This window comes from Hyperolius riggenbachi, chromosome 7, assembly GCF_040937935.1.
Source record: "Hyperolius riggenbachi isolate aHypRig1 chromosome 7, aHypRig1.pri, whole genome shotgun sequence".
Lineage (NCBI taxonomy): Eukaryota > Metazoa > Chordata > Amphibia > Anura > Hyperoliidae > Hyperolius > Hyperolius riggenbachi.
In genome coordinates this window covers 293451068-293466387 of record NC_090652.1, presented here as the reverse complement: position 1 = coordinate 293466387, position 15320 = coordinate 293451068, and the positions used below count along the sequence as shown (strand labels likewise).

At 45.9% G+C, this 15320-nt stretch overlaps 1 protein-coding gene across 1 annotated transcript in view; it reads right to left on the bottom strand.

Annotated features, from left to right (window-relative positions):
• Positions 1 to 15320, bottom strand: part of LOC137526177 (unconventional myosin-X-like) — a 201546-nt gene that overhangs the window by 16501 nt on the left and 169725 nt on the right. Inside the window, exons 23-30 of the mRNA XM_068247397.1 lie at positions 15056 to 15151; positions 12058 to 12151; positions 11825 to 11880; positions 9818 to 9960; positions 7043 to 7237; positions 6796 to 6953; positions 5540 to 5663; positions 987 to 1284 (exon numbers count right to left, since the gene is read on the bottom strand). Of these exons, the coding sequence (XP_068103498.1) occupies positions 987 to 1284; positions 5540 to 5663; positions 6796 to 6953; positions 7043 to 7237; positions 9818 to 9960; positions 11825 to 11880; positions 12058 to 12151; positions 15056 to 15151 (1164 nt within the window). The remainder of the gene's footprint in view (positions 1 to 986; positions 1285 to 5539; positions 5664 to 6795; positions 6954 to 7042; positions 7238 to 9817; positions 9961 to 11824; positions 11881 to 12057; positions 12152 to 15055; positions 15152 to 15320) is intronic.

Here is a 15320-nt window from a genome sequence, read left to right as displayed (position 1 = left end):
AAGCTGGGGCCGCTCATGCAATGTACAGGACAGTCACCGGCAGCGGAGGTGGTCCAGAGGACGGCGTGGGAAGCCTCTGGAGGAGCCACAAGCTTCCCCTTCTTAGGCAAGTATTTGATTTTTGATCCAAGGTCTAACCAATTATCAAGCTATTTACTGCCATGTCTGTCTCCTTTGGAGGCATTTACCCACTTCTAGCCTTGGTGGAAGTTAGTGAAATGTTTACGCACGCCAATAAAACCGCACAAAGGCTACAAACACTTACTTAAAGGGCACCCCAAAAAATTGTAAAATTTAAAAACATGAAAACACATAAAAAGTTACATTTTTCCCATAGTAAAACATGTTCTCAATTACTTTTCTCCTATGTTGCTATCACTAACAGTCGGTAGTAGAAATCTGCCAGAGCAGGCAGGTTTTTGGACTGGCCCATTTCCTCATGGGGGATTCTCAGGGTTCTCTTTACTTTTACACAGGACTTTGTGAATAGCAGTTGCTCAGTCCATAATGTGACTGCCAACATAGTGTGCAAAAAGGGGTTCGGGGGGAGGGGGGGTTGCGAATAGGGGAGGACGGCAGTCTGCATCTTTGTAGAGTTCCTTTCCAGGAAATGCATGCCTGTCAGTAATGTCAGATTTCTACTTTCTACTGTAAGTGACAGCAACATAGGAGAAAAGTAATTTGTAGCTCATTTTACTCTAGAAGAAACTGCGGTGAATGTCCTCGGCTGCCAGATCTCAGGGGGGGGGGGGGGGGGGGGGGTTTGGGGAGAGAAGGAGCCAGAGCCGGGGGAGAGGAACAACGCCGGCCAGAATTCTAATCCATTTTGCACATTGGCCGCAGGGACACGGCCACTTCTAGCTTTGACCAGACAGAACCCGAAGCAGCCAGACTTCAGGTTCTGGCCGTAACTTCTACACCAGAGCAGAAGCAGGTTTGGCAGCGGACAACAGCAGTACCGGAGGAATGCCGACGTGGACACTCACCTCTTCAGATGGAATTTGAAGTATCGCAGGATGTCGCGGCCAGGCAGGAAGGAGCAGCTCATGCAGGTGAGCAGTTGCCAGTGTCGCAGGTTACCCTCGTTATTGGGCTGAGGAACGTGATTGGTCTGTTTGATCAGCTGACAATAAACCTCATCTCTGAGTGGCTTGAGATCTTGGCAGGTCTGCAGGATGCCCTGGATGATGGGGACGGGATCGGGGACTGTCTCTATCTCCTGCAGGGAGTTAAATATCCTCACTGCTTCATCCTGGAGAGTCGTGTATCCCTTCTCCTTTTGTACTAGATACAAAAAAGCACAAGAGATTAATAACTAGTAGCTATCAAGACAAAGCAAATACCTCGGCTTAAAGCGGGATTGTCACCATAAAAATTCAATTTCAACAGCATTTGTTCTGAGTGTATTAAGTGATAAAGCTAATCCTGCATTCAAACCTTGCAAAACCTTTTCTGCTGTTATGGTTTGGAGTTATCACATACTTTAGGAGCACTGGTCCTAGTGCCAAAGAGTTGAATGCTGGGAGTTCTTTTTATCTATAATATATTCCTTCTCTTCCATTTATTTCCCTGCCTAGCTGCTTATCAGAAACACCCTCTGATTACTTGTGTTTACAAGCAAGGCTGAGGTGACTCACTGATTGGATGTGTAAATAAAAAAAAAAAAAAAAAAAAAAGACAGTGCAGTTGTTAGTATACAACTCAGTGGGAGTGTCTGAAGACTCTGGGAGGAGGGCAGCTAATGAATACACAATAAGTAAGAGGAGGGAGGGGGGGGGGGGGGACAAGAGTCAGGGAGGATATGATGTCAGCATTAGCTTGGCAAGATGGCCACTGCCTAGAATAGGATTTTCTGCTTTTCCTTTATAAAATTCACAGGAATCATTACGTAGATAGCACACTACAACTGTTATGTAAGTAGAAGTAGTATTTATCTACTTATATATGTGTTTATTTCTAGGTTAGCATGGGTGTCGCTTGTTCTTTAAAAGCTAAAGAATTCGGTGTACTGTCTCATATGACTGATACAGTCCTTCGCACAGTCTCAGTTTCCCAGAGCTAAAATATATGAATTATTGACCTTTTTTATCGATCCCCTGCAGTCAGAAGCTGTTCTCTACCGGGAAAGAGAGTTTTACTTACACTGCATAGAACAGCCGGTGGTGGTTAAAGAGTCAGGCATAGTCCGACACTTTAATCTAGAGAGGCGGGCGCTGTGCCGGATTTTATCCGGCCACAGCGTCCCCTAGCTTCAGCCATTTTTCCCCATGTCAGACTATGTCCAACATTGGGTGTATACTGGAAAAGGCCAATGTCGGTCACAGACCAACATAGACTTGGAAAGTGTTAACACAGCAGGGGTGTAAGACAAGTTCTGAAAGTCCATTTAAAGCAGACTTGAGCTCAGAACTTTCTCTAAAAGATAAGCAACAGCATAACCACTTTTAAAGAAAAACATTTCTTTGTAACAGCTGATATAAATGCTGCAATAAATCTGCAGCGTGTCTACTTCCTGCTTTCATGGAAGCAGGCACAAGGTTAACACCCTGTCTTTACAAATTGGCTGCTCTGCCAAGGACTGCCGAGATTCCTGAGATGACACAGCTGAGAGATCAAATTACAACTTGTGATTAGTCACATATGAGGGGAAATCTCTCTAAATACATACAGGGTGCATTTCTATAGGTTTTCGTTCTGTCCTTTGCAAGAATTCAGTTCCACTTTAAACTGACTTCATAATGCATAGTTTTCAATAGCTGGGATGCTGTATTTGGCAAACTCATTGTGTGGAAGGGGGAAACAGTATTTAAAGATGAAACAGAATAACCAATATAAATAGGGGATATTGTTAGCATACAGCACTATGCGTACACTGCGATGTGAATAGCTATACCATTCATCCCTCCCCTGCACGGAACTGGCCGCACTCGCTGGAAGGGAGGCTGGGGTATAATTTATGTCACCGCATTGTGTGAGGTTTATTTTGGAGTAAGGCGAGCTCATATTGTCCATTGTTTGCGGATGAGGAAGTGCAGGGCATTAAAAAGGGCACTTGGAGTTCCTTCGTATAATACTACAATGGTGACAATGGCTGCTGGAAGTCCGTATCCAGAGGTCGCACTGGGGGCTTCGGGTCACCTCGATAACCGCAGCCCCTGAATTCATGGAAACTCTACTGAAACCTGAAGGCAGTGTGCAAAGGGTTTTATATTGCCAACACTTTAATTATACTGGGGGAAGGGGGGGGGGGGTGATTAGAGGTGCCCAAAATTGGTAATGTAATGAAACAAAAAATAATAAGCAGGAGGGAGGTGTCTTTACTACTTCAGATGCAAGAACCCAAACCACAGGGTTAATGTAATGTAAAAAGATTAAATTATTTTTTCAGCAAAAGGACAACACGTTTCACAGGTCACAGCCTGCTCCTTCAGGTCAATACAAGTACCTTTAAAGGGACACTTAAGGCAACCAAAAAAAAAATAAGTTTTACTCACCTGGGGCTTCTACCAGCCCCCTGCAGGTGTTCGGTGCCCTCGCAGTCACGCTCCAATGCGCCTGTCCCCGCTGGCAGCCACTTACGTTTTCGGCGACAGGCCACAATAGCCGTATAGAGGGCGCTGCTGCGGCCAGGAACTAGAAGAATCATTTGCGTTCTCAGGCCTGTCGGCGCCTGTTGCCAAAAATGGAAGTAGCTGCCGGAGGGGACTGGAGGATCCGAGCAAGACTACGAGAGCACAGGATGGCTGCAGGGGGCTGGTGGAAGCCCCAGGTGAGTAAAACTCTTTTTGCTGCCTTAAGCATCCCTTTAAAGGGATACTGTAGGGGGGTCGAGGGAAAATGAGTTGAAGTTACCCGGGGCTTCTAATGGTCCCCCGCAGACCTCCTGTGCCTGCGCAGCCACTCACCGATGCTCCGGCCCCGCCTCCAGTTCACTTCTGGAATTTCTGACTTTAAAGTCAGAAAACCACTGCGCCTGCATTGCCGTGTCCTCGCTCCCGCTGATGCCATCAGGAGCGTACTGCGCAGACCAAAGACCATACTGGACTTGTGCAATACACTCCTGGTGACATCAGCGGGAGCGAGGATGCAGCTGCGCAGGCGCGGTGGTTTTCAGACTTTAAAGTCTGAAATTCCAGAAGTGAACCGGAGGCGGGGCCGGAGCATCGGTGAGTGGCTACGCGGGCACAGGATGTCTGCGGGGGGCCATTAGAAGCCCTGGGTAAGTTCAACTCATTTTCCCCCGACCCCCCTACAGTATCCCTTTAAAATATGGTCAAAAGCTCGGCGCCAGAAATCTGGTCACTTATTATTTATGGTATGTAGCGCCAACATCTTCCTTAGCACCGTACACCATACAAAACAAATATAGTGGATCACAGATTCATGAGAAGATCAAAACTCTGTACAATCAGGACATCCAGCAATACAAGTACATACATACACAGCTGATTAAGACATCGCCAATACTGGTGCATGTTCATATGATAAGTCACAGCAGAATAAGAGGCACTAGGAGGAGGTCTTTGCTCTTGCGAGCTTACAATCTAGAGGTTAGTGGGTTAGAGACATTAGGAAGGGAGACACAGGGGTTCGCGGATGAGGCATTGAGCCTCCACTGCTACCTGTAGCAAATTACAGGCTTGTCTGAACAGGTGTGTTTTAAGAGTACATTTGAAGGTTTACAGGCTCGGAGCATGATAAACAGGCTGCGGGAGAGAGTTACAAAGGAGAGGTGATACTCGTGAGAAGTCCTGGATGTGGGAGTGAGAGGGGATCCTAACGCTAGAGGACAAGAGGGTCTCCTGGAAGGAGTGAAGGTTCCAGGTGGGATTATATCATTTTGAAGATTAATTAGCAAATGTATGGAAGTGGCAACATATGTAGAGCTTTGTATGATAGGGTGAGAAGTTTAGAAGGGGACTGGATGTCCTATACAACGGAAAACTGTACTTTAACATATTAAATATTACATATGAATGTTTCATTTTTTTCTGAAGCGCCACCTGCTGGTCAGACGAGCAATGTTTGTAAGCATTTCTTGCTTTACAGCAGTAGTAAGCAATGCGGGACACATTGCATTGTGGAATAAAAGTGAATTATCCAGTAGTGTTTTGCAGACTCATCCCAGCTAAAAAGGTACAAGTAAAGTAGCACAGCAGATAACAGAGAAGACTAAGGCCTCAATTCACTAAGCTTATCTCCTGTCTTTAATAACTCTTCTAGAGTTGTTACCATGGTGATAAGGCATGTAGTATTCAGGAAACATTTTTACCTGGCAAACCTAAAGTTAACTCTTCTGTCTTTAAGTTAACTCTTTAATCCTTAAAATAACTCCAGAGTTAAAGACAGGCTGTTCATTAACTGCATGTGAAAATAACTACAGAGGAGGTAACTTAACTACAGAGGAGGTAAATTAACTACAGAAGAGGTAACGTAAGGAATGAAGAGATAAGATAACTCTCTTACTAGTGGAGGTAAGTTTTCTCTTGCCTTATTATCTCCAGCACGATCTTAGTGAATTGAGGCCTAAGACACTTACGGTTGAGGTTGACGTCTCCATAAGGCAGTGGGAGCAGAGGGGAGTGCAAAGGATGCTGGGTATATCGAAGAATGGGGTTCCGCCTGTAGGTCTGCTCCACAACGTCACTGTTCAGGCTGTTCTCCTGATAAGGAGAGGGGAGAGGATATGGTGACAAATATTCATGTACGCCACTGGTCACCCCATGCTACTGACACTCTACCAGACATGCTAATTCAACCTGACTGACCTAATCCAACCATATCTCTTCCTCTGCCCAAAAACCACCTCAGCCCCTTCCTTAAAGAGAATATGTAATGAAAAATTAAATATTTCCACTGTTTAAGTATTTTCCCCACCTTGCCCTCCAAAAGTATTGTCTAAAATCAACACTTTAGCAAACACCAAGTGTTTTATCCACTGCTTCACGATACGCTAGATAAAATACTTGACGTCGCTCCCCTGGAAGAACGCCAATGGTGACCTTCATACTCTGGTGATTTTTCAGGTTAGCAATTACTCTCACCCAGACTGATGATTATGCACCCCTGCTAGACTGCACAGTCAGGCAGGTGGCACCACGAACTCCTGTTTCAGTTTTGTTTTCTTCATGTGTCAGCTGCCTTCTGTCTGATCAACAAACTAGCAGAGTAGTCAATGCACCTCTAATTGTAACTGAATAGCAAGCGGCTACCAGCTGCAGAAACAGTGACTAGGCAAAGGCGTTTCAGTTTTAACCCATTAGCAGCTTCAATAGAGTTATCTCGTTTGAGATAAGTGCACTGCTTTTGGCTTTAGTCGGCGGAACACGCTGTGCTGCAAATTTTTGGAATGTCTGATGTCTTTGATGTCTCTCTACTAGCAGAAAATAGAGACTGAAAGCAGAAGTCCTCTGTTATTGTCTCACACTTCCCCCTGGTGACAAGTGGCCATAAATACACATTACAGCAGCACTAATTAGAAGCAGGGAAATGTAACAAATAAGGGCTCTTTTCCACAAGCAGTTGATAGGCAGTGAAAAGCCTCTCACAACTGCTCACTGCTGCCTGGTAACTGCTCACTGCTGCCTGGTAACTGCTCACTGCTGCACTGCTGCCTGGTAACTGCTCAACTGCTCACTGCTGCCTCGTAACTGTTTGCTGAGCACACAGTTCAACTGCCCGTGGAAATGGGTCCTAAGAAATAACAAAAGTGCTAAAATAAATTGGCCTGGAGAACTTTCCAGCTTCTAAATAAATTTGCTGCCAAATGATTAAAAAATAAATACTTTTTTTTACCTTGATGTCGCGGATGAGTTGCTGTGTTGGGGTCTCTATGGGGGATTTGCTGTCAATGACTCCCTGAATAGCATTGGCCCACCTCATGGCCTCATTCAGCAGCTTGGTATAGAGGCGGTACGAGTGCTTCCTCCCATAGATGACGATATTCCAGTATCCTATACATATATATGAGAGAAGTCCAGGTCAGTGTACTGGATACTGAACACACAGACAGGCATCCAGGAATATCGCGGGGCTACCGTACCCGTTTCCGTATGGGTCTTCTCATCTGGCTGTACCACGGAGCAGAGGCTGTTCAGGACGAGGGTGCCCAGCTTGGATGCCGCCCTCTCTGACGTTTTGTAGTAATCCAGAGCGTTCCGGGTCAGCACAAACCAGCGACGCTTCAGCTTCAGAGATGCCATCTTGTTGCTGTTCTGGACCTCTTTGTGTAGCCAGCCTGTAAAGGAGAGAAGGCCGCTGTAAGACGAGGAGAACCTGACTTTCCAAGGTGTACAAGACAGAAGCGGAGGTTATGCTATGAACTATTAACCATAGGCATTCAAGGCTAGCTTTTCATTAAGTGCACCTCAGACTGGGGGGAAAGTTGGTGTCAACAGGGGGTGGATTTAAAAAAAAAATATACATACCTCGGGCTTCCTCCAGGCGGATAGATCGTTCGCCGTCATCCTGCACCACCTGGAACCTCTGCAATTCGGCCCCTGAAAGTCCTCTAGTTGGGAGGCCAGTCAGCGCAGGCGCAATCCGACCGCGCGCGCTTTCTCCCCTGTTCTGCGTCTGCACAGTACGCCTGCTGGCAATGGAAGCGCGACTGGGGCATGTGCGCGGCTGTACATGTGCAAAACGCCCCATAACGTAGGACTTTCTGGGCGAATTACAGAGGATCCAGGTGGTGCAGGATCTCAGGTTCCCTTTAAAGTGCACATACACATTACAATTTTCTGTTAGATTTTACCACAATTCAACGAAAATGATCAGTCGACCAAGAAATGTTTCTTGTTTTTTTTTTGTTTTGTTTGTTTGTTTTTTTAAGATTGGACGCATTGAAAAATTCAGACCAACTTTACCAAGAATTTTATGGTGTGTGATAGAGACATTGTGTATAACTATTCAGCACATACCAATAGGCATGGGGTTCCAAGTGGGAAGACACTCAAATTTGTGATTAAAATGAGGCTTAATTGCCTCAGGTGTGTGCATAGGAGACAGGGGGTTACTTACCCAGAAGTCCGTCGGCTTCTATGCACATCACACGTCTCGCTACTGCGCACTTCCTCCTCCTGGCGTTCGTGAGTCCACGGGACACGTGCGATCGTGTGATATGCATAGAATCCAGTGGGCTTCTGGGTAAGTAACCCTCTGTCTTCCATGCACACACCTGAGGCAATTAAACCTCATTTTAATCACAAATTCGAGTGGCTTCATGCCTACATACCAAACTTTACTTATGATTTGTATAAACAACAAAAAAGGAGAGAATTATGAAAAAAAAAGTGTGTGTATGTGTAGATAAAAAAAAAAAAAAATGGGATTGATGCACAAAACGTACTTATTTTTCACCTTAACTGTAAGGAGAGCTAATGCATGAGAAACTATTAGAAGAGATAAACCATTAGATAAACGGATGAGTGATACATCAGGAGTTATTCAACCTGCTTGGCGGTAGCCTCGAGCCAGCCTCGGGGTGAGAAAAACATGCAGGGATCGGAAATCCCTAGCCAGGGGTAGCCGCCAGGAGGTATATGCAGAGCCCGTAGTGTAGTGGGCATTTGTAAACATACCCAAGTGGTTTCTCCCCTTTGTATTATGTTTGGCCCACTCTAAAGTAAGTGGGAAGCCATATTGGAGACGAAGCCCTAGATCAGTGATGGCTAACCTTGGCACTCCAGCTGTGGTGGAACTACAAGTCCCATGAAGCATTGCAATACTCTGTCAGCTCTAAGCTAAACTCAGGGAGGCAGAGGCATGATGGGATTTGTAGTTTTGTCACAGCTGCAGTGCCAAGGTTAGCCATCACTGCCCTAGATCACCAGGGAAGCCATATGGGGGAGGTGGGGGAAAGCACTAAACACCAGAGAACTGTATAGGGGAGGGAGGAGTACTAGACACCAAGGAACTGTATAGGGGTTGGAGGGGGGGGGGGGGGAATTAGACACCTGGGAACTTTATAAGGAAGAGAGGTGGTTACTAGACATTGAGGTTGGCCCAGGACTAGGTCTCAGCATTCAATTTTGGCCCACTTTGTATTTGAGTTTGACACTCCTGCACTTGAGGGATCGAGAGCCTCCAAGGACAGGAAGGAGAATGGCTGCCAGAGTCTGGATCCCAGGGGAGGCAAGATGCAAATGCCCGCTGCACAAAGATTCTATATACCTCCTGGCAGCCGGGGTTACTCCTCTGAGCTGTGGATTTCTGGTCCGACCCCGACTCGAGGTTACAGCTAAAGAGGTTAAAAAGTTCTATCAAAATTCAAAAAGATCAAAAGTCTTGAACACGTGTGTGGTACCTCGAACAACTTCCTTGGAAATATTTAAAGAGAACCAGAGATGAAGCAACCTCTTGTATTTTACCTTATAAATCAGTGGGAACATGACAGTAAACACCTAATCTGCTCTTTGTTACATTGTTCTCTGTTTAATTTGCCTGTTATCACCTCTAAGATAAGAATCCTGACTAAGCAGTCGGTCTGGCTTTGCTACAGAATAATTATAGCTGAGACTGTGTTCTCTTTGGTGTCTTCAAGTCCAAGCCTGCCCCCTGCTGGCTTTGCTCAGGAATCATTATAGCTGAGTCATTATAGCAAAGCAAAACTCAATGCTCAGTCCGGGATTCTTATCTCAGCTAGATAACAGACACTTTTAGCAGTGAGGATGGAACAGAGAGCATGGTAAGTGTTTTCTCTAATGTTCCCACTGATTTCTATGGTAAAATACACAAGGGTGCTTCGTCTCTGGTTCACTTTAAAATCACCCAAGCATACAGAATATTTGTGCTATGTTGGGAATCTTCCAGGACGCACCTCTGACGAGGAACTCTTGTCCATCCACCCTGGCTTCTCCTCGAGGCTTCTGCAGCAGAGATATCCAGTGGTGCATCTCCTCAGCAATGTCCGTGTTGCAGTGAATCACCCGGTTTGCAGTTATGATCACAAAGGAGTTTGGTCTACAAGGTAGCAGACACATGACCCAATCAGGAAGAGAGGTGACAAAAGAGTGTACAAACCATAAACACTGGATAAGAAAGCTAAACAGTATGTTTTCTAAAGGGTGCCTGTGGTCATTAAAAAAATAGTCCAATAGTCCAGTCCCTCATCCTATAAAGGTGGCCATACAGTACATCAGATGATGTATGAGCAGATTGACCAAGAGACAGATCTCTCTTTCTGATGGAATTTGATCGGAGAGATCTGTTGCTTGCCTGTACACCATAGGCAGATTCCCAAATACCAATCAATTCCAGAATGAAATTTCTTGGGAATCGGCCTTGTGATGCCACATTCGCCACCTCGCTGCTTGCAGTGCTGACCCCCCAATGTAAAATGGGCCCCCATTCCCAGGGCAATATACTTTACCTGTCTGCGTCCACCACTGGGGCTCAGTCCTCATACACACTCCCCACGCGGTTGCCGGCGTAATGTGAGTGTGTGATGCTACACACACACACACACACACACGTATATGCAGGCAACCACGTGGGGGGCTTGTATGTGGACGGAGCCAGTGGTGGACACAGACAAGTAGCTCCTACAAGCACCAGAGTGTCAGGAGGAAATCCATGCAGACACGGGAGAACATACAAACTCCATGCAGGTAGTGCCCTGACTGGGATACTGACCAGGGACCCAGTAAGACAAGAGTGCACACACTACCTCTAACACCTAACCCTTCTTCTGTCCCAACACACACACCACACGCACGCACGCACGCACACACACACACACACACACACACACAGGGCCTGTTTCCATTAGGGCCGGTATGGTGCGTTGCAATGATCACATCGCATCCATGAAGAAAAAAACTCTGCATATTCTCGGCGGCGCCGCTATAGGTACCTAACAATATCGGCATCCGGGTGCTCGATATATAGCGGGGCATACATTTAAAAATGGCGCAGGGAGAAAAATGGCGCACCGTTCTGCCGATAAATGTATCATAAAACACAATTTACCGTTTTAATGTAAATACATTAAAACGGTAAATAGCGTTTTATGACACATTTATTGTGAAACGGTGCGCCATTAAAAAATGCAGGGGGGCTAGTATAGGCAGCGAGGGTTGGGGAGGGGGGGGGGGGGGGGAGGAGGCAGCAGACACTGGAGAGAATAGGCATCGGGGGAGGATGTGTGTAATATGCATATATTACCTTGTCCTTGCCGGCGATCGCTCCTTCACTTCTTCTGTTAGTTTGCTGTAGTCCTGCAGCCAGCCAATCACCATGCGGGGACAGGAACCACATAGTGATTGGCTGGCTGCAGGACTACAGCGCACAAACTAGGAAGTGAAGGAGCGGAGGGAAGGAGCAATCGGCGGTCGGGACAAGGTAATGTATGCATATTGCAAACATCCTCCCCCGATGCCAATTCCCTCCACTGTCCGCTGCCTCTCTTCCCACCGACCCTCTCTGGCCGCTGCATTTTTTAAGATTTATAACGCTATTTAGCGTTATAAGTGTAAGCCACACTGCCTGCACCATTTTTTAACACTTATAACGGTAAATAGCGTTATATAATGTAAGTCTATGCGGCGCCGTTTTCGTTCTCCTGGCGCTGTGCGCCATTTTTTACTGTCACGATAGCGGGCTATTTACTGGGTGCCCAAGTTTCCGCTCTGGCACCCAAATACCGATATTTACCATTGGCACCTATGGCAGCACCCAAATGGTCCACTTGCCACATGCGCCCTTTATTACTGTTTTGGTGCTAGACATTTTGTATTCTCTGCATTGCCTTGTTTGTCTATCCCTCTAGTTTGCAAAATACATATTTATACAGCAACAGCCGGATGTTGGGAATAGAAAGCGTTACCTGTCTGGACAGTCTGACGCACAGACGGAATCGATAAGACCCACGTCCAACGTTCCCTGCAGGAGACAGTGGAAGGATTACATTTCTCAGAATAATGCATAACAGATTGAAGGCAAGATGGAGTCGTGGTGGGCAGGGAGGCCGACATCCTGTCTGGAGGAGAGCGGGGAAATTCTGTCCACGGGAAGCAGAGCCCCTGAGAACGAGGCGTGACTCACACACAAGACACTCACCACAGCATTCTTGGGGTTGGCCTGCTCATCCCTCATATCTCGCAGCTGTTGGGCGGTCGCCGTGTGAACTCTGCTCAGGACGTTAAACCAGCCGCTGAAAAAATGGGTGAGAGGGATAAATAATGACATGCCAGCAACATGATCACTTCCATAAATCTAACTGTTAGGCCTGGAACCCACTGAAATCCGCAAACGCAACCGCTAGCGTTTTGTCTGAGCGGTTTGCAAGCGGATTCATGCACGTTTTCGGTCGCGTTTTGCAACAGTATTTTTTTGCTCAGCGGTTGTGTAGCGTTTTGCGTTTCGCGTTTTTATCCTGATTGGTCCTGTGAATTATTTTTAATTTTGTTACAGTGTGCTGAACCGCAAACCGCTAGCAAAACCGCTCAGTTTAGGTTTTGCTGAGCGTTTCTGCTAGTGTTTCAATACTTTACATTGAAGCGCTAACGTTCCCAAAATGCTGCAGGTCCTGCGTTTGCGTTTCTGGGAAACGCAAACGCTCCTGTGGAAGTTGCCCCATCCATTAACATCAGCTGAGCGTTTTGGCAAAACACTAGCGTATCGCAGCGCTGCCAAAATGCTCAAAAAAACGCTCTTGTGGGTTCCAGCCCTTAAAGTAAATCTGTAGTGAAAAAAGTCTAAAAGCCCGAAACCGACCTCTTGATTTTTCATATGGTTTTCCCAACAACCGGAAGTTTTTTTACCGATGAACGGCAATTTCCGTGATCTCGCGATGTGGGTACAGCGATAACTATCGGGCGGATCAGACCTTTGGGATCCCCGACGACTCCCGCGATTGCTTAAAGTCTCATTCACGCCTGTCGTGCAACGTCGTGAGACTGTGCAGATACCTGCCGGCTGGAAGATTGAGGAAGATGGATTGGGGGGGGGGGGGGGGGGGTTAGATAGGGCGGAGGGACTCGCTCGTCGTCAGGGAGACAATGCTGGCTGGATCCCTCTTCCTGCATCATAGGGTGAGGTGAGTATGTAGCTTAAAACTTACCTATGGAGAGGGAAGGCTTTAGATCCCATTCAGCCTTTCCTGTCCCCTCTCGGTCCCCTCATTCCAGCGCTGTCACTTGAAGTTACCCCACCTCTGGAAGTCCTCGGACGGTTTCAGCAGTACTCGTGTCCATGAGTGCTCTCGAAGACAGACAGCACCATACTGCGCATGTGTAAGGACGTAAGTGTGCGCATGCGCAGTACAGAGCCGCCCATCCGTCCATCCAACACGAATACTGCCGATACCTTCCGAGGGTCCATGAAGGTGCATTCGACCACTTGTTAAAACACATACAACGTTTGGAACTACAGAGTGCTCTGAGTGCTCTGCACTGAGTGATGAAGAACTAGAGAGAGTGTCAGGCTTTTAATGCTGTCTGGGCTCCTATTTTAGAAATGGAGTTCAGTAATTCTGGTGTACATTGTGGTTTTCTTAAGACTGGGTGACAATTAAGCTGTTTGGAGCTACAGAATGAGATACAGTCCCGGAATTTTCAAGCCAGCTAAATTATCTTTCTTAAAAGACACCTGAAGTGAGACAATGGAGGCGGCCATTTTTATTTCCTTTTAAACAATACCAGTTGTCTGGCAGTCCTGCTGATCTATTTGGCTGCAGTAGTGTCTGATTCACACCTGAAACAAGCCTGAAGCTAATCCAGCAAGACTTCAGTCAGAAACGCCTGATCTGCATTGCTTGTTCAGGGTCTGTGAGACAAAGGCTCAGCAGGACAGCCAGGCAATTTGCATTGTTTAAAAGGAAATCAATATGGCAGCCCACATATCTCTCTCTGTTCAGGTGTGCTTTAACCACTTAAGTCTATCTGGATTGATATATCCGTCCAGATAGCCTGCCCTGCTGCCGCTGCGCTGGGCCCGGCGATCACGCGCGTGCTCCCGCCACCTTCCGTTAGCCCCAAGATCAATGAATGGGAACATAGTTCCCATTCATTGATCCAAGTCCCCGGCAGAAAAACTGCTTCTTATCAGAGGCTGTGGTCTTTCTGAGCAAAAAAAAAAAGTTTCCCGTCCTCCTTATGCTTCCTGGAAGCGAGAGTGTTTGCTTCCAGGACTTAAAAGAAAATATGTTTTGACTGTGGCCATCTTGTGGCCAAATAGTAAAACTACGTCCACATACTGTACATTTTTTACCCCAAAAATTTTTTAATTAACAAAAAAAAAAAATTACAATTAAAAAAACAAAAACAAATAGTTACCCAAGGTTCTGAACTTTTTTAAACATGCATGTCAAGAGAGTATATTACTATCATTATTTTAATTATAAGCTTGTAAATAGTGATGGACGCAAATTGAAAAAATGCACCTTAATTTCCAAATAAAATATCGGCACCATACATTGTGATAGGGACATAATTTAAATGGTGTAATAACTGGGACAAATGGTCAAATAAAATACACGGGTTTTACGGTAATTATGGTAACATGTATTAGTTTCAAACTATGATGGCCAAAAACAGAGAAATAATGAATTGTTTTCCATTTCTTTCTTCCTTTAATTCCTGTAATAATTCTTAGCAAAATGTACCACCCAAATAAAGCCTAATTGGTGGCAGAAAAAAACAAGATATACTGTAGATCATTTCAGTGTGATAAATAGTAATAAAGTTATTGGCAAATGAATGGGAGGTGAAAGTTGCTCGGATGCATAAGGTGAAACAACACTGTAGGCTAAAGTGGTTAAAGACCACCCATCTGTGGGGAAGGGGGGGGGGGGGGGGGGGGGGGGAACCCGATCCGGTTATGAATAATTGTTTTGAGTGAAATCTAGCATGTGTACATAGCATTAGCTAAGAGGGGAAGTCTGCAATGGACATCATTCGGAACACGGGAAAGGATTCGCCATATTCATTTGTAGTACAAGTTTATTTTGTAAAATTTTAGGACTTGTCTCTTCAATACAGGGCATGATAAGGTCATTTTTAACACACTGCCCTAGTCAGCCACCCAAACCTGGTATTTCTATAGGTCTTATCTTTACCTGGCATCTTCTGGGGTCTCTGCAACAATGTGATAGGTCCTCTCTTCTGTCACAACATCCAAAGCATTTTCTTTCTCGTGTATATCTATGATGGCTCTGAAATACAGACAAAATTGGTGATGTCACGCCAACACCACAGATGTCTCAGAGGCTTCTGAACCTCACAATTTCAAACATGAAGACTCGCAATGCGCTCTTTCTAGAGAGTCGTATTTCGAGAAGGATATGAGGCGCCCTTGTAGTGTGTTCAACGTTCCCTTATATA